The 27,200-nt window shown below is 46.3% G+C and overlaps 1 protein-coding gene across 2 annotated transcripts in view; it reads left to right on the top strand.

Moving 5' to 3' along the window:
- rgl1 (ral guanine nucleotide dissociation stimulator-like 1) overlaps positions 1-27,200 on the top strand; it is a 66,998-nt gene that overhangs the window by 27,901 nt on the left and 11,897 nt on the right. The window contains exons 1-13 of one of the 2 annotated variants that reach the window (XM_084309174.1): positions 10,750-10,933; positions 14,352-14,462; positions 17,863-18,071; positions 18,857-18,937; positions 20,886-21,079; positions 22,074-22,198; positions 23,182-23,397; positions 23,548-23,651; positions 23,861-23,945; positions 24,290-24,379; positions 24,674-24,760; positions 25,048-25,080; positions 25,309-25,430. In XM_084309174.1, coding sequence (XP_084165300.1) covers positions 10,889-10,933; positions 14,352-14,462; positions 17,863-18,071; positions 18,857-18,937; positions 20,886-21,079; positions 22,074-22,198; positions 23,182-23,397; positions 23,548-23,651; positions 23,861-23,945; positions 24,290-24,379; positions 24,674-24,760; positions 25,048-25,080; positions 25,309-25,430 — 1,502 coding nt within the window. In that variant the 5' untranslated portion in view covers positions 10,750-10,888. Of the gene's footprint in view, positions 1-10,749; positions 10,934-14,351; positions 14,463-17,862; positions 18,072-18,856; positions 18,938-20,885; positions 21,080-22,073; positions 22,199-23,181; positions 23,398-23,547; positions 23,652-23,860; positions 23,946-24,289; positions 24,380-24,673; positions 24,761-25,047; positions 25,081-25,308; positions 25,431-27,200 lie in introns of those variants that run through there. The other variant, XM_084309175.1, reaches the window with a different exon arrangement.

Genomic DNA, 27,200 nt, shown 5'->3' with positions numbered 1-27,200 from the left:
TGTTGTGGTTTCAGTTCCTCCACTGTGTGTACTTCACAAATGATGTTAACACTAACAGAATGCCAGTGAGCGGCATAAACACGTCCTGTAGGCCGAATGTATTTGTTCTGTGTCATATGTATGTATTGTATGTATGTTGTAGTAATTGTGATGTTTATGATGTGATGCTATTAGGATTTGGTGTGTTGTGGTCATAACCGCTGTTGTTGTTGTTGTTGTTGTTGTTGTTGTAGTAGTTGCTGTTGTTGCTATTGCTGTTGTTGCTGTTGTTGTTGTTGTTGTTGTTGTTGATGCTGTTGTATCTGTGACAACATACAATACTATATATTAGTGAACAGATGGTCCCTCTGTCATCAGAACAGATCCAGACAGAGGGCCAGACCACGGTACAGGCCTGGCTTAGCGAGGGCTTAGAGCCAGGGGGTCACGGCTGAGGCCCACAAAGGGGGGGGGGGTGCATGGGACTACCAGAATTTACCGTAACACCCCTAAATACAGGAACACTCCAAACTGCCTGTGGTTGACATGAACTGACTCATCCTAATTCCAGATGAGATTATCCTTGTTTTGTTGAAGCAGCAGTTCAGACCAACTGACCCATAGCGGCGCGGTAAAGGCTGATCTGGGACCTGCTGCTGTCTGTGGTTATTATCACGTCATGTATTTGTTGTAGTTTTGTGAAGTCTGAGCTGATCAGACTCCCCCCCTCCCAATTGCCAAATCCTGTAATGACTCATTTCCAAATAGATGTGGGGTATATTCACGTACATTCTTGAGTTTCATCTGGATATATCACAGAGATTGGAAACATCCATTCTTATTTCTTATTTTTGGTGGTGGGGCCACCCATTTGTTTACATTTGGATCAATGATTGGAATATACTATGTAAAGTGAATACCACATACTAGTGTAAAGTGTAAAAGTAAAGTTAGTATCTATCCAGGCTCTCTGCAGTGTTGGTGGTCATCCAGCATTGAGTGTGGAGGAGGGATCCAGGTCTATTATGAGTGTAGAGTGACTGTAGTTTACTGGCAACACTGGTGATGTCATCCCTCCAGAGAGAGAGAGAGAGAGAGACAGAGAGAGAGAGAGAGAGAGAGAGAGAGAGAGAGAGAGAGAGAGAGAGAGACAGAGAGAGAGAGAGACAGACAGAGAGGGAGGGAGAGCATAACAACCAGAACAATTGATCAGAGGGGTAGCAGACATGACATAAGAGAAGAGGATAAGAGGAGAGAAGAGAAGAGGGGGGGAGAGGGGAGAAGAGGAGAAGAAGTCCTTAAAGGTGTTAGGGATTGTATATGCGACCCCAATTGCACGACACAGACACGTAATCAGAGTTAGCCAAAACAAGGGCATAATTTATTCACAACAAAAAAGCGGCACTGTCCCTTTAAGGGAGAACTCAAAATACACAGGTGAATCTTCTAGAGTCCATGAATGAAATGAAAGTTCTGAGTCTGGTCCTGTTCAGACTCACCAGAACACTTGCCGACGGGCAACACAGCAAACAGGGGTCCATGAAAAAGGAGTGAGAACATAGGCATCCTCCCGTGGAAGCATAGAGAGCGATGACGATGCCTCACACCACAGAACACTGCCGACGTGCAACTCAGCAAACGGGACCCACGAAAAAGGAGTGAGAACATAGGAATCCTCTCGTGGAAACATTGAGAGCGATGACGATGTCTCACACCAGGAACGAGGCCCACGGAGAGAGAGTAGGGCAGTAGATGGCACGACGTCTCACCCCAGAGACGCGGCGGTAGATGGTAGCAACGGAATGGCACGACATCTGAAGTGGGAACATAGGGATCCTCCCGTGGAAGTCTAGAGAGCGAAGATGATGACCCACTCCAGGAAACGGCGATAGGTGGTAGTGTACAGAGACGACCTGGCAACGAGTGGAAGGGAGTCTGCAATACTTGTACTCTCATACGAGCTGATTGCAAACTCCTCTCAGGTGCGTGAAGCAGACTGTTCGGCACACCCCCTCGTGGGAAGCGTGCAGTGTTTACCCAGCCCGCGTTATTTTTTTTCGTAGCCGCATTTTGCGGAGACGCTCTCTGATTGGCCACTGACTGACGCTCTCTGATTGGCCACTGACATGTGCGCCCAATCGCGTGACGAGCTGTGTCTTTGCCCATTTCCGGGTCTAACAGCCTGCAAACTACCTAACGCCTAGTTTATCACTGGTTAAGCTTAGGCGACTCTTTCAAAGTTGGTTAAGGTTAGAGTTTGGAATCAGGGCTGGTGTTCTATCGCCCTGCTCTAAGACAAACTCTAACCTTAACCAACTTCGAAAGAGTGCCTAAGCTTAACCGGTGTAGAAACAGGCGTCACACGATTGGGCGCACATGTCACATGAAGTGGCCAATCAGAGAGCGTCTCCGCAAAATGCGGCTACGAAAAAAAATAACGCACCCAGCCCTCACAGAAGGTCCCCTATCTTATAAGTGGCCTTTTCCAGTGGTTTGCATTGTTTTCTAGCAATGTGGGGTTGTACCAACACTGACTAGATGTGAAATCTCTAGCCAGTCCCGTTTCTTCAGTTCAGCTCAGACAAGAACCTCCCCCACTGAACCAAGCCATTCAGAATTGACTCGCTCTCCTACGTAAGTAGGTGCTGATCTGCCACCGCCCGCCCACAATCAACTGTGATACGTTGAAATTATCATCAAAACGGAGCGAGTGGAAATAATGCGGAAGCGGTTTCCTTGTCAGTCAGCACTTCCTCAAAAGAGAGAAAAAGAGAGAGAGAGAGGGAGAGAGAGAGAGAGGGAGAGACAGATAGAGAGAGGGAGAGAGAGGCTCATACAGAGTCTCGGAGCGCACTGCATTGAGAGAGAGGGAGCTTACGTCTCTCTCTCTCTGTCAAGAGAGCACTGTCAACCTGTTGCAAAATATCATAGCGCACACTCCCACGCCCGTATTCTGATCTGTGCAATAATATTCACAGGGCTATATCTTGTCATGCGTGACAAGTTACCAATGCATTGTCCCGTGGGATTATGCCCCCCGCGGCAAAATTAATTAGTCCCACAGAACCATGCGTCAGCACACACACACAGACACACATGAAAACACAGAGACACGCACACACAAATTGGCCAGGCTGCTGATGTGAGAGCCTCTCTCTCTCTCTCTCTCTCTCTCTCTCTCTCTCTCTCTCTCTCTCTCTCTCTCTCTCTCTCAATTTTCAATTCAATTCAATTCAATTCAAATGGGCTTTATTGACATGGGAAACATACGTTTACATTGCCAAAGCCACCAAAGGTATCTGCCAGTGCAGGTGGGTGACCAAAAACAGCTTGGACTTTGCTAGGGCAGAAAGTGGTGCACCAAAGTACTTGAATTTTATTGGGAAAAAAACTTACAGATGTGTTCCATAGACTCACAGGAATTGTGTAAAATTACCCAAATAGTGAAAAATAAAGCAAAATATGAGCCCTTTAATATATGTGAACAAAAGACCCAATAGACCAAGGAACAGAGAGAGAGAGGGGAGTAATGTGTGTGTGTGTGTGTGTGTGTGTGTGTGTGTGTGTGTGTGTGTGTGCGTGCGTGCGTGCGTGTGTGCGTGCGTGCGACGGCGTGCGTGCGTGCGTGTGTGTATAAGTTGTGTGAGCATGTGTGTTTGCCTGAGTGTCTGTGTGTGCATCTATTATTTTGTTTTATTGCCCTAAGACTATCTATATTCCAGTCATCTTGTTGCCTTTGTTCAGTATTCATTCCTTTTTAACCTCCTGCTCCTTCTCTTTCCCTTCTATGGCTTTATTTTATTTTTTTACCACCATTGTACATATTAACAGATTGTTCTATGTCAACCTGGCTGGTTACATAAAGGTTAAATAGCGTGTATATACTTGGAGTCTGATGTGAGAGAAGCCAGTGACTGGCGAAGAGTGAATGCATCATCAGCCACTGCTTCCGTGTCCTTGAGAGATGACCTTGATACTAGCTCTATGTTTTATAGTTATGGCTGATCATCACCCAGTGGCATAAACCTGACTCCCCAACGTGCTGTCACTCCATCAGTACAACATACTGGTTAATACTGGCCAGGCCCGGCAGAGAGGCCACAGTGCTGACTCTGGACAAACGGGAGTGGTTTATAGATTCTGCCCCCTACTGGCCAGCATGCGTAAGAAACACAAACCCACAAACCACACTAAACAAACACTGACCCTCGTTCATTATTACACGCCAAGTACATGTAAACCTTGTATACACAGACATGCATGCACATTCATAAGTGCATACATAGGCAGGTATAGTGCGCATGTATGACCTATTGTCTCCCACGTTCGCACGCACATTTGCACGCGCACACACACACACACATACACACACACACACACACACACACACACACACACACACACACACACGTACACACATGGGAGGTTAAGAAGCAGCTACAAACAGTAAATGGAACACAATTTGTACACACAGTAGTGATTGGGGTATGGCATCTGTGTGTGTGCATGTGTATTTATGTGTGTGTGCATGTATGCATGCATTTGTTTGTGTGCATGTGGGTGTGTATATGTATGCACGTGTGTGCATGTATGCGTGTGTGTGTGTGTGTGTTTGTGTGTGTGTGTGTGTGTGCGTGTGCGTGTGCGTGTGCTGTGCACTTGTATAAGTATCTTAGAGACAGACAGTTTGTCCAACGATGCTAGCAGCAGGGAAACCCTTTTCCTAATATTTCATGTTATGCAACGTATTTCCAGCGGAGACGTTGGCTCCAGTCACTACCAGTCCTCTGTGTCTCTTTCCAGCCTGATGTCAAATATGAAATCATTCTCTCTCTGGAAACCAGCCACAGATGGTGCTGTTATCGTGCTGTCCTCTGGCAGATTCTGTCTGTACTTTGAACTCCCTGTTACTCACACACACATGCACGCATGCCCAGAGGCATACACACACACACACACACACAAACACTTTCTCTGTCTGACACATGACCCTCTTATCCCGCTGTAAAGAACCTAGACAGGCTATCTATGAACCATCACATTCGCTGTCCACTGTGTGTGTGTGTGTCCGATGTACAGTAGAACTCTTTAGTTAGTGTCTGTCTGTGTGTCTTTTACTGTCTCTCTTATTGTCTGTGTCTAATATTCTCCTATAGCTTTGTCTGTAGTGAGATCTCTATAGAGTTGTTGTGCCGTTTAGTCAGTCGCCTCTGCTTCTCTCTGCTTTGTTCCCTCTCCCCTCTGTTGTATCTCCTCTCCTCTCCCCTCCTCTCCTGTTCTCTCCTCTCTTCTCCTCTTCCCTCCTAAACTCTCATCTCTCCTTCTTTCCTAAACTCTCCTCTCCTGTTTTATCTTCTGTTCATATCTGCTCTCATCCCTCTCCTCTCCCAACCCCACCTCTCATCTAATATTTTCTATTCTCTTCCCTTTTCTTCTCTTCTCCTCTCTTAACTCCTCGTTTCCATATTCTCCTCTTTCCATCTCCTCTCCTATACCCTCCTCTCCTCTCCTCTCCTCTCCTCTCCTCTCCTCTCCTCTCCTCTCCTCTCCTCTCCTCTCCTCTCCTCTCCTCTCCTCTCCTCTCCTCTCCTCTCCTATACCCTCCTCTCCTCTCCTCTCCTCTCCTCTCCTCTCCTCTCCTCTCCTCTCCTCTCCTCTCCTCTCCTCTCCTCTCCTCTCATCTCCATCTCCTCTCCTATACCCTCCTCTTTTCTGTGTAGCTTTATGACCATGCTAGCTCCAGGCCAGCGAGGCTCCCCAGCCAGTCAGGTATGAGGACAGTAGCCTGGCTGGAGTCGGGAGGCTGGAGGCAGGAAGTGGGAGATTTCCTGGAATGTGCGTTTTTCCCCACAGTGGTGCAATAACAGCACAGGCAGCAGCACTCCTCCTGTTTTTGTCCCCTCTTCTCTCTGAACGGTTAGCTCCCTGCTTTGGGCTCATGAAACAAGGGAGAGGGTTTTGGGGATTTCATTTACGGCAGGAACCCTTACGAAAAATGCTGTTATGCTTATCAAGGGCTTTCCTAGGCCTAAATATGCAATCAGTCTCCGGAACAATGGTTCATTGAGAGAGGGAGCTGTAGGGGTGCTGCCCTTCTCAAGGCTTCACCAGGTCAGACTACAGTCTTTCATAATGACATGATGTCAATTCAATCACTTTTTTTTTTCATCTACCAGATATTTGATGCAGTGAGGAAGAATTGGAGGCTTAGCCGTAGGATAATTAGTCAGGCCATGTCAAGGCACACTCTGCAGACCTGTTACATTAACATCAAATTAATATTTTAAATAACTATTAAGCAAATGATAACAGACTAACTATAGTCATTAAGACCTGATGCAATACACACAGTTAAGTTAAATCAAAGTTGACTTTCAAAAACAAGGTCCTGCTACCATCTGCTGTGTGTGTGTGTGTGTGCGTGCGTGCGTGCGTGCGTGTGTGTGTTGTGTGTGTGTGTGTGTGTGTGTGTGTGTGTGTGTGTGTGTGTGTGTGTGTGTGTGTGTGTGTGTGTGTGTGTGTGTGTGTGTGTGTGTGTGTGTGTGTGTGTGTGTGTGTGCGTGCGTGCGTGCGTGCGTGCGTGCGTGCGTGTGTGTGTGTGTGTGTGCGTGCGTGTGCATACATGCACGTGTGTGTGCTCATCCATCAATAAGACTGGAGCACTGGCTGTCACATTTGTCAGATGTCTTGTTTGCGCTGAGAGATGACATCACTCCCATGTGAGATCAACACACCAATCCCCCGAGGTCAGAGCTGGGGGGTCTCTGGGGGTCACAACCTTCCCACTGCCCCCCTTGGGCTTCCCAGAGCCCTGGAGACCCGTGCAGACACCAGGGCAGCCCAGCCTGGGAACTGATCCTAGCAAGCCTGAAGCACAGCCACATATACAGCCAGCCAGTTAGCCTGAAACAGTCAGACCAGCAGATATACAGCCAGTTATCCTGAAACAGTCAGACCAGCCGATATACAGCCAGTTATCCTGAAACAGTCAGACCAGCAGATATACAGCCAGCCAGTTATCCTGAAACAGTCAGACCAGCAGATATACAGCCAGCCAGTTATCCTGAAACAGTCAGACCAGCAGATATACAGCCAGTTATCCTGAAACAGTCAGACCAGCAGATATACAGCCAGTTATCCTGAAACAGTGAGACCAGCAGATATACAGCCAGTTATCCTGAAACAGTCAGACCAGCAGATATACAGCCAGTTATCCTGAAACAGTCAGACCAGCAGATATACAGCCAGCCAGTTATCCTGAAACAGTCAGACCAGCAGATATACAGCCAGTTATCCTGAAACAGTCAGACCAGCAGATATACAGCCAGCCAGTTATCCTGAAACAATCAGACCAGCAGATATACAGCCAGTTATCCTGAAACAGTCAGACCAGCAGATATACAGCCAGCCAGTTAGCCTGAAACAGTCAGACCAGCAGATATACAGCCAGCCAGTTAGCCTGAAACAGTCAGACCAGCCGATATACAGCCAGACAGTTATCCTGAAACAGTCAGACCAGCAGATATACAGCCAGCCAGTTAGCCTGAAACAGTCAGACCAGCCGATATACAGCCAGTTATCCTGAAACAGTCAGACCAGCAGATATACAGCCAGTTATCCTGAAACAGTCAGACCAGCAGATATACAGCCAGTTATCCTGAAACAGTCAGACCAGCAGATATACAGCCAGTTATCCTGAAACAGTCAGACCAGCAGATATACAGCCAGTTATCCTGAAACAGTCAGACCAGCAGATATACAGCCAGCCAGTTATCCTGAAACAGTCAGACCAGCAGATATACAGCCAGTTATCCTGAAACAGTCAGACCAGCAGATATACAGCCAGTTATCCTGAAACAGTGAGACCACCAGATGTACAATCAGCACAGGCACACACAGATACATAATACACACAGGCAGGCATGCACCAATGCACGTGTGCATGAACCCACACCCACACACACAGCAGGGCTCCCTGGCTCTCTAGGTAGAGCATCCTGAACCCTGTGACCGCTGTGAGAGCTGTCCATGCTGGGAAGATGGGTGCAGTGACGCCAAGACACGGTGGTCTGTGCCTCAGAGTGAGGGGTGTGTGACAGACAGTGACGCTGTGCATGACGTGGGAATGCTATGGCTGGAGTTATGGGGGAGAGGGTGGCATGTGACGTGCATCAAGCTCTCACACACACACACACACACACACACACACACACACACACACACACACACACACACACACACACACACACACACACACCCAGAGATAAAACACAATAGGGATCAAGAGGGCTCCATTGTCCCTAAACATTTCTCCAGGACTGGTGTAGTTTATGGCTTAATGATGTTAGTCATTGTCATTCGGTCAGTGGCCTTACAATGGCCATGAGCAATTATTAGCCTACAGTTGCTCGCATTTCATGTGATTCATTATTCCATCAGAAGAAGCTTACAGAACTCTCACTAGCTCTGAGGTTTGATTCATGTATTCCCCTAAAGTGTGGGATGTCTGACTACGTGTTAAAAGCCACTCAGACAGGGGAACAGTGTTGACCATTCTTACACAAAGCCAATTCTCCTATTCTGAAATAAACAATGCACAGTAGTGGCAGCATCTACAACCTTCCTGGTGGTGTAGTCCCACGCTCGGACAATGTGGCCACAGCTGCTTTTGCGCACAAGAACGCTACTGCCGCGTCGTATTATTACGCACATGTTCTTTTGACTCATGAAATTATTGTTGTAATGTTTTCAATGTATGACCGATTGTGTCACGCATACAGTGTTCTCATGATGAATTGAATATGATGAATTAAAAATGGGGGACCCTGATGTAAACAAGACGAAAGTCTTTCTCTGGTCTGCATCCCCTTAACAATTGTATGTATTGAGCTGTACTGTACCCATTCTGCAATCTGTTAATAAACTTTTCAATCAATCAATCAATCAATCAGAGTGGCGCAAATTCCCAATAGGGGATATCTGCAGAGCTGCAAGCCCAACGTCTGGGCGGGGCTTCGTGGCTTGGACTAGGTTTGAGGCGGGCATCGTGGCTTGGACTAGGTTTGACTGTGCGTGGGCGGGGCGTCGTAGACTTGTACCTTGTTTTGCACTACTGCGCATGCGGATGAGGGGGGGGGGGGGGCTCATCAGGGTCCCCCAACATTGGCTGCAGCGTACCATAGTGTGATGGAGGTGAGGATGGACTCAATGTACCTATAAATACTAACTAGATAGTTGATGATAAACATTTAATTTCATTATCTGAAATATTCTAAAATCTAATTGTTTTACCCTGTGCACCCCAGACACAAACTTTGGCCATGGTTAGACTAGGTGTTTCTGTTTTCGTTTTGTTGCTGAATGAATATGTCCCTGTTAAATAGAAATGCTGTTTTGGCAGGAAAACGCGTTGCCCTACTGACAACGCTGAAATTGTGTTTCCGTTTTGGAAAAACGCTAAAACTCGCCGACAACGTGTCGTGTAATCTGCGCGGAGCCGTTTTGCCCAATGCCCATGCGCAGTAGAGACCAAGGCCAAATCCTCCGCCTCCCAACATGCATGTCAACAAACCAGCAGCCACGCAAGAGTCGATTGCATGAGCAGCTCAGAGCTCCTCTTTCAACATAACAAGCATTAAACAAAATGGCCCAGTCATCTATTCACTTTTGTTTAATACATGAGGCGTTGTCTCTAATGTTATCTAGCTACTGATAGCTCCTTATATCATCAGTTTTGTGCTGGCTGGCTAACGTGAGCTAATGTTAGCTACCTACCGTAGCTACCTAGCTACCAGACCCTGTTAGCTCAGAGCCCCTCTTTCAACATAACAAGCATTAAACAAAATGGCCCAGTCATCTATTCACTTTTGTTTAATACATGAGGCGTTGTCTCTAATGTTATCTAGCTACTGATAGCTCCTGATATCATCAGTTTGTGCTGGCTGGCTAACTAACGTGAGCTAACGTTAGCTGCTAGCCACAATGCTATACTGTTATACTGGCATATTCCATTCACGTTAGCATGTAGCTAACAACATCTGCAATCTTTTTATGAGACTAAACTATCCGCTCTTGGTGATCAATTGTGTTGATGTTAGTTTCATCAACAAATGAGAGGAAGAACACACAGTGAATGTATCCGTTTTGTTTATTGCACTTTTATTGCAATAAATGGCTATTTCTTTGCTGAAAAATAAGTGCTACACGGAGGCATTTAAAGATGGCGGCTTGTTGATATTTTTTGCAGGAAGTGTATTGGCACATTCAAGTTCTGATTGGTTGAAAATTGCCTTCATGTTCGCCACCTACTGCCACCTACTGCTTTGGCATTGTACTACATCACTGTGCTCAGGAGGCAAAACGAAAGTGCTCAGGTTGCAAAACGAATGTCTAACTCGGCTGCCACTACGTTGCGACCTGGAAAAGCGAAACTCATCCTGAAAACGAAACGAAAACACCCTAGGTGTAACCGATGCAGAGAGAGAGAGAGCCCCCCCCCCCATCATCCGCATGCGCAGTAGTGCAAAACAAGGTACAAGCCACGACGCCCCGCCCACGCCCAGTCAAACCTAGTCCAAGCCACGAAGCCCCGCCCAGACGTTGGGCTTGCGGCTCTGCAGATATCCCCTACTCCAAATTCGAAGGAAATGGAGAAGGAGGGGGATTGGGGGGTGGTGGGTAATGGGAGGAGTTGGGCCATTCACACCAGAGAGGGAGTTTACTGAAAGAGAGAGGAGGCGGATGGATTGAAGTTGGAAGAGAGGGGGGACGACCGCGCACACAACACGACTCTAACGGGTTGTAAAGTGTGTGTAGTGAAGGAGAAGAGGTTTGACCAAGGGAACTAAAAAACCATTTCTGGCCTTCTTGGTGGACTTATACCGAGTTCTGATGCTGCTGTCCCCGGATCATGAGGGAAACGCTGACCATGAAATTCGCCTGGAAAGCTAAGATGGTAAAAAAGTTTCCTTTTTTCCACCCATGCTGTAGTTAGTAGACTGTTGTTGATTTTGCGGTTTGCAGTCAGCTTGGTGAAAGGGAGAGAGGGGGTGGGGGGCGTCAGGCTGGGAAAGTAGCGGATAAAGGGAAAGAGGGCGGGGGGGGTGCGGGGGATACATTTTAACATTGTATTTTAATTGTTGTACTCGTTCTGTGACGCGCCGGGGTTTTGCTCAAAATATAGCCTAGACCTCAGCTCCTCAGCGAGAATACGATCCCGGCGATCCGTTAGTTTCCCAGGATATTTGGAAATGAGAACTTTTGTCTGGCAGCTCGGAGTGAAACTGTGAGAGGGAACAATTGGCGAAGCCCCCGAGGCGATCCCTCTCTACGGGGCGTCTGGGCAAGGAAAACACAAAAGCCAAACAGATCAGCGCCAACGATTTAACACTGCTGTTGTTATCTTCGGTGTTGTATTGTTTTCACACACAGCCTCTAGCGCTTTCTGAAGAGCCCTGGGGGCGGGGGGGGCGGTATAGGAGACTGGGTACGAATTGTACCCCCAAACATCCAGTTTTCTCGCTGTCCTCCCAAGTCTCCTCCTCCTCCCTTCACTTTTCGCCAGCATCTCTCCGATGGATCCTAGCTGTGTGTTCAGTCTGAACGTGCAGAGAGTAAACAGTTCATCTCCTGTTTACATCTTGGTTGGGGGTCATTTGATATGATGCCACGCTGTGAACTCACTCATCTCTATTCACACAGTCACACAGACCGCTCTATCTAAGGAGGTTCCTAACGGGCTTCTCTCTATTAGATGTAACATTACGCACACAACTGGATATTCTTTCCCCCCCTTTTTACTGGGTGTCAATATTCCTGACAGACCAACTGTTTTGGATCTCTTTCACACCTCCCCAGAATGCAGGTTCCTTTGGTTCACCATAAGCCCCAAACTTGGTCCACAAAACCCTGCTCTGAAAAACATTTCTCTCCCTGTCCCCCTGACAAAGAGTGGGCTCTTGTGTGTGCAGACTGTGGACTCAGCAGCCCTAGCGGGCCAGCGGACAGACCTCCTGCTATTGTTTTTGGAGTGTGTGGACTGCATGACTCATGGACTGATGTATTTATCCCTCCCTGGGCCAGCCAGCAGCAGCCCGGGTGGGAGAGAGATGGCATCCAGGCTCGGGGGCCTGGGTGGATAGACCGTTTTACAAACTGAGAGGCCTGGGTGGATAGACAGTTTTACAAACTGAGAGGCAGGTAGCTGGGACATACAGGGTAGGGGACAGGCAGACAGACAGCTAGGAGGACGACAAAGACAGAAAAAACATGGCCGGCAGGGTAGACACAACCAGGCAGGCAGCAGTGTACAGGAAACGGATGGGAAATACATGCTGGCTCATTGTATCTGCCATATTCAGTTAAACTCCTCTTTCTCTGTGGTAAGGGGGCCCCCTTCTCATGTCTCTCTCTCTGCCACCTCAGTGTTTATATCGGTGCCTGTGCTTGTTTAGGGTGGGCTTCTTCGCCCCCTCACATTGTGTTCGAACCCCAAACACCCCCACTACCACGCAGCCTCACAGTCACGGCTGAGTGCCAGTGCCACTGGCCTTCAGGACCAGCCATTGAGCCTGTTAACGGCTAGCTCTGACCTCTGACCCCCAGCTGGCGTCCCCGCAATTTGGAGGGCGAGAGAGAAAGTGGACTTTGCTATTGAGCTGTTTAACTGGAAGGAGAGGAGAGTGGACTTGGCTGTGGTCTGTGTGTGGACTTGGCCATGGCGTGTGTTGTGGTTAGACGTGTGAGAGAGAGAGAGAAAGAGATGTGGATTGGCTAAGGTTTATGTGTCCCCTAGAGTCTCTATTTATGGGATTAAATGATCTCGTCTCTGTTGTCAGAGTACTGTATGGATTCCCTGGCACTTGAGCTCCCAGACTGAGCACAACTACTACATGTTGATTGAACGCTTGATCTCCGCTGTGCTTGTTTGTGTGTCTGTGCGTGTGATGCAGTTCTGGCGGTTTATAATAGTAGTTACAGAGCTCCACAAGCTCAAGTGTGCTTGCAGAGACGTATCATTTTCTCTGAGCTCAAACAGAGACTTTCCATCAGGAACTCTTGGCTCGCGCAGTGAAATACCGCCGCGTATCAAGTAAGAAGACACGTAAACTCAACGGAGTGAAACGCGTAAATACACAGAGGGACTGACGCAGATATCAGATGTTTTGTTATGTTAGGTTTTCAGGAGAGCTCTCTCGTTCTCTCTCTCAGGCCCTTCGCTCCAGCTCTCCTGAGCTCCAGTACGCCACTCCAGGTCTGACCTCAGCTGTAGAAGAAAGAGGAGGCATGGGAGGGAAAGAGGAGGGAGAGAGGGAAGCCTGGGCAGCTGCTGGAGAGTGGGGGGTTGGGAAAGGCTGTTTCATTCCCTCACTCACTGCACGTCTACCTTTCCCGGGTTCATCTGTGTGTTTATAAGGATATGGTGATGGTTTGGGTTAGTCATTGTCTAGGCAGGGGGTAAGGTTAGGGTAAGGGTTCTGTTAAAACAATAGAAAGTCCTCACAATAAGTTACGTTAACATGTGTGTTTGTGTTCATGGGCATGTGTGTACTGTGTATTTCTCTAGCTTGTCCCTCTATTTCTCATGTTCATCAAACAATCATCATTAAAATAATCTCTCCTTCTTATCCATTCTGTTGAACTACCTTTCAGATAGAGACTTGCTACAGCAGTTAACCCCTTCATTCCTCCTTGTTTCTAGAATATATTCACTCTGTCCCCATTAGGGCTGACCGTAGAATTTTCTTTTTGGAATTCGAAGCTTCGGGACCGAGATTCGATTTTAATTCAAAGCTTCGAGATAAAAAAGAAAAGAGAAATTATATATATAATTTTCTTTTAATATTTTTTTCTTTTTAATGTTGTGGGACTTGTACAGCACTTTGTTCAACTTTGTCAGTGCTGTAAAGTTTAAACCTTTTTAAATCTTAGACAAACAAACAACACTTTGCTTTCATGAAATATTGTAAGCCGTCATTTGAGGCTTTATAAAAGCAGCACAATGAACACAAATCTGTCAGTGCCGAGTCCGACCTCATCTTAAATAACAAACAGCATTGCTTGTTGTAATTAACAAAGAGAGGCAGAGTTGATTTTGCAAAAAAATGTATATATATATCGTATGTTTTTTAATAATCAAAATTTATTTTCATATTAGAATCCCATGCCCATCGAACGAAGCTTCGAAGTATTTAAGACAGCCCCCATCAACAGCACTGGTCTTCCTCTACACAGCTTGGCGTACTTCCTTCTCCTTTATTCTATTCTATATTACGTCCTCTTCTCATATATTCTACCCTACTCCATATCATCCTCTTCTGTTGTGTCCTGTACTGTGTGGGTACTAACAGCCCCGATGTTCCTCCTCCCTGCAGAGCTCGGTTCAGGACTGGGGTGAGGAAGTGGAGGATGGAGCCATCTACAACGTGACTCTGAAGAGGGTTCAGATCCAGCAGGCTGCCAACAAGGGGGCGAGGTGGCTGGGGGTAAGTGGACCACACCGATCTCCCAACCACAGAATCGCAGTGAAATGTAGTTCACCTTGAGAGGAAGGAGGCTTTTCTAATCAAAGTGCTGGAGTAGCTCCGCTGTAATGAAAATGATTCATGGGAAAGTGACCTATGCTCTCCCCATCGAAAGGTTAATGTGAGAGTAAGATTGTACGTTTTCTGCCAAGTGAAATGGATTCTGTATTGTAAATTGCAGCTATAAATGATGATAGTTATTATGCAGTCCTACACTGGACCACCAGCGAGAATACACTGTGTGTAGTTCAACTCGTATTGTATTTTTTTTATGTGGTGGCAGGCCTTAGAAATCCTATTTGTTGTCTTATCTGTACTTCTGTTGTGGTGTGAAGGGACTGCTCTTTTTTTTTTATAGCTGCTGTAATGCTTGAATTTCCCTCTGGGATAATGAAATATATATCTGTCTCTACTAGTACTGTATGTGCAGTCAGCAGACTTTTAACAGAGAAATCCCACTCTATTGTTTGATGCTAACCGCTACCTTTAGTCATGGGGCGTCTCGTTTCATTGTAACAACGCTAGGGCTGTTGTTTTAACATTTGAGCCGTGATTCTTTCAGTTTAGACAACACCCAGAGCCTGCTGCTGAAAATCAACGGTTTCACCAGAGCTGGACTGTTTAGCCAAAGCATGTGATTTCCTGACTTTCCTCACTGCCAACAAAACTATTTTTTCTTCTTCTTCTTATTTCTTCTTCTTCTTCTACTTCTCAATTTCCACCCTTAATTAATTTAGTTAATTTATGTATTAGCACAAAGGACATGATAAAAACAGACACAGCAGGGTTTGTGCAGGAGAGGTTAGAAACCCCAAAGGGCTTATAGTAAAAATGTCCCTATATGTTACAATTTATCCTATAATACCATGAATAGTTGTTTCCTTAACATGAGATTTAAAAAAATTATAATAATAACATAAACACACAAACAACACATACTGAGCCCATTAATTCTGACACAGGTGTTTTTTTCATATTAAACTGACAGTGATGGACAGGTTGGTTTTGATAGAGAGGGGACTGGTATTCCAAAGTGCTGGTCCTCTGTATTTGATGGAATATTGTGATTTGTGTGATAACGGGGAAGATTAATATCATTTGCTTTATCTGGTTGCATATGAATGGACATCAGAGTTCATTAAAGTTTTGAAACACATACTCTTATAGGCTAAACACAAACAAAGTATCAATTAATGTATAAGTGAGATATGTGATGGATGGGCTTTAGTCAACTCTTTAGCCTGCATATGAAATCAGGATGTTGTTTGTTTTGTATCTCTGTTGTTTCCATGTGGCCGCCTGCCACGGAAGGAAGAAACAGAGCAACAACAACATCCTCCTGCACCAAGGCCTGATCACATTCACACAGCGCTCATTTAGCTTCTGATGTCATGCTCAGGCCGGGAATCCAAACCCGAGCATGACATAAGAGCAAAATGGCCAACGTGTGAATATGGTCCATTGCACAGATTACCAACCTTATTAGCCAATTATTCAGTTTATCATTTTTTTTTAGTCGACAAAGATGTTTGTAGTCAGTCTGTCACATAATGGTTTTCAAATGTATTTGCACCAGGTAGCATAATAATAATAATAATAATAATAATAATAATAATAATAATAATAATAATAATAATAATAATAATAATAATAATCACAGATATTTATTGGTCTTTGATTAACACCAGATGTAGAGAGGTCAGATCACATGATTTAATTAGTTCACGGGACACACCATGTGTGGGAAACCAATTGGAACAGATTCATTTGATTAAACAAATTATTGGATAAGTTGATTAGACTAATGGTTTCTTTAATTGGGCACAGCCCTTTCCCTCACTACTACTTATACAATGTGTTTGTCGTATGTCTTATGTAGCCACAGTTTCAGTTTAAGTGAGTTTATTTCCAGTGTACACTGTATAGTACAATGGACCTATCTCAAACCCTGCCCTCTTTTCTTGATCCTCCAATCACAGCTGTCGCTTACCTCGGACTTCCTCGGTAAGCGACAGCTGTGATTGGAGGATCAAGAAAAGGGGCAGGGTTTGAGATAGGTCCATTGTACAAGAAAAGCAAGAACGAGCATCTGCAACTTTTATTTATCTGTCACTTTTATCAATACAAGGCTAACAGAGTGTGTGTGTGTGTGTGTGTGTCTACAGTACAGTAGTCAGGCCGTTAGATAGAGAGGTCAGCATATTGTGTGTGTGTGTGTGTGTGTGTGTGTATGCTAGTGAGCAGTTGCAGGATACCAGTGGTGGAATATCCAGTCTGCAAACTCAGGATTTTGCCTCAGTTTTTTGAAGAGGCTTGTGTGGTAAAGTGAGGTGGCTTTTGTGTAGCGAACAGGGGGTGGTGGAGGACTCCTGTAGGTTACGTAACAACTTTTAGGAACAAACAGAACGCCATATGAACCCTCTCTGGAGCCCTTTCAAAAAGGAAAACAAACGTTTGGAACTCGATGCTATACAATATAATTTGTTTGACAAATTCTTTGTTTAGTTTAGTCAGAAAAGGCACATCGGGTGGGCCTAAATGTTTATTATGCAGGGGGAAAACCCTGAGTCTGTCCGTGTGTGTGACTGACTTCTCTCTCTCTCTCTCTCTCTCTCTCTCTCTCTCTCTCTCGATGCACATAGCAGTGTACAGTAGGTAATCTAGAAGTGATTAGTGAAGTCAGCATATTCCTGGTGTGTACTGGGTTGTTATCAGAGAGCAGAGTGGTGGGAGAACTTGGCTCCACTGTCCTCCTTTCTGTCTGTCTCAGCCAGAGGACGGGTGGAGGAGGGGAACGCTGTGATTAAAAGCAGATTGGAGCGTTTCCTGTTGTAGCGTGCTAACTGCACCAAGGTCTCTCTCCCTCTCTATACCCCCTCTTCTTCTCCTTTTATTCTCCCACTCCCTCTTTGTTCCCTATCGTTCTCTCTCCCTTTTCATTCCCTATCGTTCTCTCTCTCTCTCTCTCTCTCTCTCTCCCTGTGTAGACACAATAGTCGGACACATCTGCTTAAATAAGAATTAAATATAGGAGGCCCTTTGTCCCTCATGGTTTTCCTGCATCTCTTCCCATCATCACTTTCTCACCATTGGTTCCATTCCTACGAGACGTGCGACTCTCTCACATTGTCCAACTCCAGCCGTTCCTCAGGAAGATCTCAAAACCTACTCTGAATTGGTGGATGAGAAACTAGGTCAGCGCAATGAAGTTGATAATAGTTTCGGTCCACTCTCTGACACAATGGTGAATATGTAATCGCGTGCATCTAGGGCCTGGAAAGAGAGGCTCGAGTACAGTGTAGTACAGTTCGGTTCAGTTTGGTCCAGCGGTGTAAAACGTCCCGCGTGTGTGTGTGTCCAGGCGGAGGGGGACCGGCTGCCTCCTGGCCACACAGTGAGCCAGCTGGAGACCTGCAAGATCCGGAGCATCCGGGCCGGAACACTGGAGCGGCTGGTGGAGACGTTGCTGACGGCATTCGGAGACAATGACCTCACCTACACCTCCATCTTCCTGTCCACATACAGGGCCTTCGCCGGCACACCGACCGTACTGAAGCTGCTGCTAGACAGGTAGGACGGAACGAGGACGTCTCCTGCTCTGATGCGCTCAGGGCAAAGACCTTGGGCGGGATCCACAAAGAATGTATTGCACGGTGCTAATTGCACCCTTACTTACAATTCATTATGATTGATTGATTGAAAATTTTATTAACAGATTGCAGAATGGGTACAATTACAGTACGGCTCAATACACACAATTGTTAAGGGGATGCAGACCAGAGAAAGACTTTCGTCTTGTTTACCTCAGGGTCCCCCATTTTCAATTCATAATGAATTATAAGTAAGGGTGCAATTAGCACCGTGCAATCCATTCCTTGTGGATACCGCCCCTTGTGTCTCCAAAAGAGGCAACCTTTTCCAGGAGTGCAAAGAAAATGGCCCCATTTTCAGATCGACCTGATGTTAGTTTGAAGACTTACATTAAGCAAGGTTTAATGGGTTTTCTGGTGCTTTAGGGTCATAAAACGTTCTTGCAACACGTGAACAATATAAACTTTCAAATCAAGTAAAAACACGAAAATAACCTATATGTCAGTGTTCGCTTTGAGGGAGTTTCAGTTCCCATTCGAGGGAGAAATTAATTAGAATAACTCGAAGTGAATCAAAGCTTGTTTTGGATAAAAGCAGTTTGGAATAGATCAGGCTGCGTCCACATTTGATTAATTTACACCTACCGACAATACATCTGCTGCACAGAGGTAATTTATTAGTGTGGGAGCCTTAGGCACACACACTTAATCGCATTTGAAATTGCTATATTTGTTGGAACACGTTTTCGCCTCATTTTCTCACAGGTATGGAAGTACAAGTGTGGAGGCAAGAGAAGGAGAGACGGAGAAATGCAGAGGGTCTGAAACCAAAGGAGCTATTAGGAAGTAAGACTTCTGAACCTTCTCACTATCCTTTCCCCCACTCTGTCCAATAGAAACATCTTCCTTTAGCTAGCTTTATCGTCCAATGTCAAGCTAAATACATGTGGGGGGAGTCTGTCCTCTCACCTGTCTGTCCTCTCACCTGTCTATCCCTCTGTCTGTCCTCTCACCTGGCTGTCCCTCTGTCTGTCCTCTCACCTGGCTGTCCCTCTGTCTGTCCTCTCACCTGTCTGTCCTCTCACCTGGCTGTCCCTCTGTCTGTCCTCTCACCCGTCTGTCCTCTCACCTGTCTGTCCTCTCACCTGTCTGTCCTCTCACCTGTCTGTCCCTCTGTCTGTCTTCTCACCTGTCTGTCCCTCTGTCTGTCCTCTCACCTGTCTGTCCCTCTGTCTGTCATCTCACCTGTCTGTCCCTCTGTCTGTCCTCTCACCTGTCTGTCCCTCTGTGTGTCCTCACCTGTATGTCCCTCTGTCTGTCCTCTCACCTGTATGTCCTCTCACCTGTTTGTCCCTCTGTCTGTCCTCTCACCTGTTTGTCCCTCTGCATGTCCGATCACCTGTCTGTCCCTCTGTCTGTCCTCTCACCTGTCTGTCCCTCTGTTTCTTCTCTCACCTGTCTGTCCCTCTGTCTGTCCCTCTGTATCCTCTCACCTGTCTGTCCTCTCACCTGTTTGTCCCTCTGTCTGTCCCTCTGTCTGTCCTCTCACCTGTCTGTCCCTCTGTCTGTCCTCTCACCTGTCTGTCCCTCTGTTTCTCCTCTCACCTGTCTGTCCCTCTGTCTCCTCTCGCATGTATGTCCCTCTGTCTATCCTCTCACCTGTCTGTCCTCTCACCTGTATGTCCTCTCACCTGTCTGTCCCTCTGTCTGTCCTCTCACCTGTCTGTCCCTCTGTTTCTCCTCTCACCTGTCTGTCCCTCTGTCTCTCCTCTCACCTGTCTGTCCCTCTGTTTCTCCTCTCACCTGTCTGTCCCTCTGTCTGTCCTCTCACCTGTCTGTCCCTCTGTCTCTCCTCTCACCTGTCTGTCCCTCTGTCTGTCATCTCACCTGTCTGTCCCTCTGTCTGTCCTCTCACCTGTATGTCCCTCTGTCTGTCCTCTCACCTGTATGTCCTCTCACCTGTTTGTCCCTCTGTCTGTCCTCTCACCTGTCTGTCCCTCTGTCTGTCCTCTCACCTGTCTGTCCCTCTGTTTCTCCTCTCACCTGTCTGTCCCTCTGTCTGTCCCTCCTCTCACCTGTCTGTCCCTCTGTCTATCCTCTCACCTGTCTGTCCTCTCACCTGTTTGTCCCTCTGTCTGTCCCTCTGTCTGTCCTCTCACCTGTCTGTCCCTCTGTCTGTCCTCTCACCTGTCTGTCCCTCTGTTTCTCCTCTCACCTGTCTGTCCCTCTGTCTCCTCTCGCATGTCTGTCCCTCTGTCTATCCTCTCACCTGTCTGTCCTCTCACCTGTCTGTCCCTCTGTCTGTCCTCTCACCTGTCTGTCCTCTCACCTGTCTGTCCCTCTGTTTCTCCTCTCACCTGTCTGTCCCTCTGTCTCTCCTCTCACCTGTCTGTCCCTCTGTCTCTCCTCTCACCTGTCTGTCCCTCTGTCTGTCCTCTCACCTGTCTGTCCCTCTGTCTCTCCTCTCACCTGTCTGTCCCTCTGTCTGTCCCTCTGTCTCTCCTCTCACCTGTCTGTCCCTCTGTCTGTCCCTCTGTCTCTCCTCTCACCTGTCTGTCCCTCTGTCTATCCTCTCACCTGTCTGTCCTCTCACCTGTCTATCCTCTCACCTGTCTGTCCCTCTGTCTGTCTGTCCTCTCACCTGTCTGTCCTATCACCTGTCTGTCCTCTCACCTGTCTGTCCCTCTGTCTCTCCTCTCACCTGTCTGTCCCTCTGTCTCTCCTCTCACCTGTCTCTCCCTCTCTCTGTCAGTACCAGTTGTCCTGACTTCTCTCCCTCCCTCCCTCTCTTTAGTGCCTTGGCCTCTATCCTGCGTGCCTGGCTGGACCAGTGTCCAGAGGACTTCCAGGAGCCTCCACACTACCCCTGCCTCCACAGGCTGATGGACTACCTGCAGAGGGTCCTGCCAGGCTCTGAAGCCCTCAGACGGGCACAGGGTCTGCTGGAGCAGCTTCAGAACCAGGCCAGCATCGACCCTGACGCTGATGGTATGTGTGTGAAATGTACAGATACGGAGCAACATTGCTTGGGTCAAAATATGTATACATCCATACATTATTGTAATTATGATCTTTGCTCTAATTATGAGAATTATATATATACCCTTTGCTGTAGTCTAATGCATCACTCCTGGAGTGTGTATCGAGTGCTTTTGAAACTGGCCCTTGACTTTTTCCATTTGCTGTCATACAACACTAAGAATAAGGAATACTAAGTTTAGTTAACATTAGTAATTCAAAATGAATCCAAAACCGAGCGAGACCTTTTAGTCTGGCCAGGTGAGGTGGTGAGTACAGGTGAGGTGGTGAGTACAGGTGAGGTGGTGAGTACAGGTGAGGTGGTGAGTACAGGTGAGGTGGTGAGTACAGCTGTCAGTCAATTAGCCTCCTGGCTATTATGCTACTGGTGGTATATCACAAAATATTCTCCAGCAATCTTTAAGTTTGCTGTTTTGTCTACGATACAACCTCTGCATTTAGATTCCGACAGGGCAAAATCCGATCAAATCCTTAATGTTGTTATTTATAGCGAACTATATTTAGCTATTCCAGTGCATAACATTAAGCCATGATGTTAATATTTAATATTTTCTCTCATAGTCACTTCAGCAACATTTTATATTTCTTTATCAAATACCGGTACTATTTGAATTGGCAATTTCTTCTCTCCGCTGAACCATACCAAACTGAAACCGTGATATGCACCAAACCGTGATTTTTGCGAACCGTTCCACCCCTAGTATATATATATATATGTTTAGCATTCACAACACCCAGGATGTCGCATACTCTGATTATCCAGCATGTTCTAATTGCAGAGTGAATACTGTCGTTATGATTCATTAAAGTTACATAAAGAGAAGAAGGCGTTTACACATAATTTAATTTGTGTATTCTAATGGGATACACACATAATTGGTGTGCAAACATAGTCACTGTCATTGTTATGGTTCCAACTAAAACTCTATCTGGATGTTTCCAGGTGGTTTCCACGGAAACAATTCCTTCTGCCTGGGGGAGGAAGAGGAAGTGGAGATCGAGGTCCACGAGGACTTCCTGTCGTTTGAGGCCGACCTGGTAGCTGAGCAACTGACCTACATGGATGCGGTAAGAGAGGGACTGTTGGGGGGGAAGGAATGTGGGGATCGGAGGGTGGAATAAGGTGTAGCGGTACGGGGCTGTTTATATAGGAAGAAAGGCTCAGAGGAACACGGCAACATTATGGTCAAAGTCTTCTCAAGAGTGAGACAAGAAGATGGACACCAGTTTCCTCTCTGTGCGTATCTTAGCACAATGAATGGAAGTGGACAGTGCCGATTCGCCTAGGCGTTTGGCTAACTAACGCCTCTCCTGGAGTTTTAAGTTAGGCTACTGGTACTGTCCACTTCCATTCATTGTGCTAAGCTAGGCTTGCGTGCAGACAGACGGATAGCTTTCTACTGAACACACAGAGAGTTAACCGGTAACTTTCTTCGACCTGACTCTGGAGAAGATTTCCCATACTGTTGCCGTGTTCGTTTGACAGCACAAAGCAGTGGTATCATCTTTTGTATAATCTTTCCTCAATGTTCTGACACAAATAATAATAAACTTTATTTGTATAGCACCTTTCATACAGAAACTCCAGCTCAAAGTGCTTCACAACAGAAAAAAGACAGGCATAAAATGAGCACATAAAGTGCAGACATAAAATCACAGTTTTTCACATTAGGATCTAACATCCCAACAGGCCACCTTGTTTATGGTTTGATTCAGTTTTAAACATAGACCATAATAGAAAGAGTAAGATAGAATAAACAGAGTAAAATAGTGCCGTACAATAAGTAGTAGAATAGAATAGACATGAAATGAGCACATAAAGTGCAGACATATAAAATCACAGTTCTTTTTACAGTGCAATAATAAAATAGTTCTGGATTATTGTTCAAAGTCGTCGTTACCTTCTCTGTTTGTTATCCACCGTTTAAAACCTGACAGTCTTACCTCCTGTTTGATACCCACTTTGACCCTTCAAACCTCCCACTCAGGGCAAACCTCCCTCTCAGGGCGCGCAGTGCATTAATGTAACTTTTCTTTTCCTTCTGTTCCAGCTGCTGTTTAAGAAGGTGGTGCCGCATCACTGTCTGGGTTCCATCTGGTCCCAGAGGGACAAGAAACAGAACAAACACAGTGCGCCCACCATCCGCGCCACCATCACCCAGTTCAACGCCGTGGCGGCCTGCGTGCTCAGCACGGTGCTGCGGCGGCGGCAGATCAGACCGCACCTCCGAGCGCGGATCATCCAGCGCTGGATAGACATCGCCCAGGTCAGCAGTACATGGAGTCACTCGTTGGACACACTGAGTGGACTTCAGAGTTACACACACACAGACACGCACATTAAACAGCCCAATGGATAGAATGTTGGGCCCTTTCGATGTTTGACACAGCGTTTTCTTTCTGTTCTGCTCTTCCAGGAGTGCCGTATACGCAAGAACTTCTCTTCTCTGCGTGCCATCGTGTCTGCACTGCAGTCCAACCCTCTCTACAGACTGAAACGAGCGTGGGCCTGTGTGCACAAGTGAGTTTCCACCTTTAAGACTATTATCCATTATTAGATCGATAATTATGGTGGGTCCTGATTGACACATCAGAATCAGATGGGGTTGGGAGGATACGCATAATATCAGGATCACTCAAAACAACAATTTTACTCATATATTTATTTCAGTGTTTTCGGCACGTGTCGGTGTTATCTAACCTTAAAGCTCTGGTTGACACGTCACACAGGGACAGCATGCAGACGTTTGAGGAACTATCGGACATCTTCTCCGACCACAACAACTACTTGACCAGCAGAGAGCTTCTCATGAGGGTGAGTTCCAGCGGCAGCGCCTTCACAACACACAGGGTGGTGTTTTAAAACGCACCTATCTCAAACCCCCGCCCTCTTTACTCCATCCTCCAATCGCGACGGTTGCTTCTGAAGGAAGGGGCGCTGTTTGAGATGGATCCATTGGTTTATTATAATAATCTGACGAATTGGAGAAAACATTTACCTTCCTTTTCATATTCAACGGTCTTTCCAGCCCAGTCCTCCAGTTAACACATCCACCCTTATAAAGTGTTGCGATATCAGCCGTGTGAGACATGTAACATTCATCTGTTGATCTTTAATAAAGACCGGGGCTAAATACTGATGTCTTTTCCCTCGAACAGGAAGGAACCTCGAAGTTTGCCAGTCTGGAGAGCTGTGCCAAGGAGCACCAGAAACGCACGCACAAGAGACTGCTGCTCCAGAAGGAAATGGTGAGGAAAGAGAGCCGGTTTACTAAGGAATAAAAAAAAGAATCCGAATACAAATCAGCATGTTGAAGGAAAAATTAAATGGGGCTTTTATATATTTTTAATGGGGCTTTATGTTATTTTCTCCAAAGCAGTGTACTAGTATACTGTGTACTAGCACAGTGAGTTTGTGGTCTCTGCCCCCCAGGAGACTTTAGTAGTATGAACCTCTTGACACTTACCGGTAGCTGTGCTTACACCATACACTGTGTGTTTGCCCAGTACGTGTGTTAAGTAAGTGTGGCGTTTTCTTCACAGGGGGCCATGCAAGGGACGATACCGTACCTGGGGACCTTCCTAACAGACCTGACCATGTTGGACACGGCTCTGCCTGACTTAGTGGAGGTAATGGTCTCACCTTGACACCTGTTGAGTTGTGTGTATGGGTGTGTGTGGTCGGGGGGGGGAAACCTTGCATGTGTGGATCAGTTTCTGTGGCTGTTCTGTGGCACACATATCACCCGTCTCTATGTAATCAGTGTCGGCAGCTGGAGCATAAGTTTCCACGAGTGTGTGTGAAGGAATCCGTTGGGCCATTTCTGGAGTGGCCCATCGAAACGCTGTTTGTCCAAGCAGCCGCCGGTATGGGACGTCCAGACCCTTGACAGTGTGCTCTTTGTGTCCCTCCTCAGGGTGGGCTGTTCAACTTTGAGAAGAGACGCCGGGTGAGTAGCCTCCTGTCACCCTAGAATCACACCAGCGGTGGGCACACACGTGGTGTGCTTGAAGTGGATATATACTCCAGGGCAATCGGGTCTAACACTGATCTCTCTATCTCCCTCTTTCTCAATCTCTCTCTCTCTCTCTCTCTCTGTTCTGTCACTTCATCTTGTGTGCTTCCTTTCTTTATTTCTCTCCTCCTGCTCTCCCTGCCTTTTCCTCTCCCTCTCCAGGAGTTTGAGGTGATCGCTCAGATCAAGCTGCTCCAGTCGGCCTGTAACAGCTACTGCTTGAGCCGAGACCCGGCCTTCCTCCGATGGTTCAAGGGTCAACCTCAGCACAGCGAGGAGGAGAGGTACATGGTCACCGTCAAGAGTACTTCACCAGGAATGTCGGGGAATTGCCCCGTTTCACTATTTTGTTGCTATGTAAACGGAACGTCTCGTGGTGGGGGCTTAGCTAGTCAAAATTGTGGCTATTTCTTTGCTATTTTATCGCTATGTGGTCAATTGAAAGACGACGCTTAAATGTTTTAATACATTTTACATTCACTACAATGGAAATGAAGACGACTTGTCATCATTTGGGAATTTACAAATGTAATTTAAATCCAGCTCTTATTGTTTTCATTTACCCCCCATCTCAAGCAACAGTGAGTAATTTACTGCACGTTCTGTTCCATAGTATACAGATACCCATGGTACAGTGACAACAGGATGTCATATACCACACATCAGGATATACAACAGACAGTAGACTAATCATCACTCTAATATATACATTTCCTACCATGTACATAAGCATTTGGCAGCATGGCATTGTCCAGACTAAAACGATTTTGATCTGTTTAGTTTTCGTTTCGTTTTTAAGGTTTCCGTAAAAACGAAAACGTCTCAAGATAATAAGTGCATGCCACAAATTTACAAAATAAATGTCTTTCCTGTTTCTTTTATTTTGAAAACCCCCGACCGGAAGTGTTATAGTGTCTGTTGCTAGCAGCTTAACTTGTGTCTGCCGGTTCTGTGCTTTTCGAGCTAACGTAACGTCATTAGTTTCCAAAGGAGAGGAGAGAAAGACCGCGGCTCACATGCAGCTCAAACTACCTGTTGGAATAAATTAATTGATTGGTGTTTAACTTGTCCCTGTGTGTGTCCAGTCATTTCGACTAGCAAACGTTGTCTGTATTTAACGTTACCTCAGGATACCACTGTCTATTGTATTTAGTTGGTTAGCTATTTAGCTAATGTGGATAGCATTTTGAATAGCATCAATGCTAGCTGGCTGGCTACAGCTTTATTTACTAAATTATGGAGGCTTTTTAATCGTCAAGGTAAGAGAGGATTTGTCATGATCAACTGAAGGCGTATGCTATGGAACAATAATGTGCTCGGGTTTTCAGAAAAAGGCCAGCTATGTGACGCTAATCTCTAGTTAGTATCGTGTATTGCATCACAGTAGCCTCCCGATCAAGCTCAATAGCTTCTGTAACACGAATGCAACTACTCTGATGCCATTGTTGTTTAATAAGAACTCCCGGTGTTTAATAAACACTTCTAGCCAGGACATATAAGACATAATGTATCATGTTTCTTTTTTTTGTCTGGGTTTGCATGCGGATCAAGGGAGATGCGTGTGAGCATGTGTGTGCGCCTCGGTCGGGGGTGTGTGTGTACAGCAGAACCCCGCTCCGCTTCAGACAGATAGAGAGAGCACAGCATATGTAAAGCTGTAAAAGCCCGATCAAGCTCAATAGCTGTACATGCCATTGTTGTGATGTTTTCACACGCGGGGTAAGGGAGAGGTGGGCTATCGCGTCATCGGTTCAGGAGAAGACTCGTATAGCTTGTAAAGATGGTGACGCAATGGGGGGCGTCTTCAGGTGTCTTCAGAATTGCGCACTCTGGGAGCTGGTATCAGAAAGTATAGTCTTCAGGCTGCCAGCACGCAGTTCTGTGTGGCAGGACGGTGCAAACTATCAAAGACTTTGCCTAAAACGACCCAAATCGTTTGAGTCTGGACATGGCCACAGTCTCCTGGTTCATTCTGAAGCTTCTTCTTTATCTATCTCTGTTAGAATTAGATAAGAGTTAATTAATGCTGCTATCAGTACATGGTCTATTGGGTC

Source organism: Notolepis coatsorum, assembly GCF_963971535.1.
Source record: "Notolepis coatsorum genome assembly, chromosome: 2".
In the NCBI taxonomy this organism is placed as follows: Eukaryota; Metazoa; Chordata; class Actinopteri; order Aulopiformes; family Paralepididae; genus Notolepis; species Notolepis coatsorum.
This window is presented reverse-complemented; position numbering and strand designations above follow the sequence as displayed.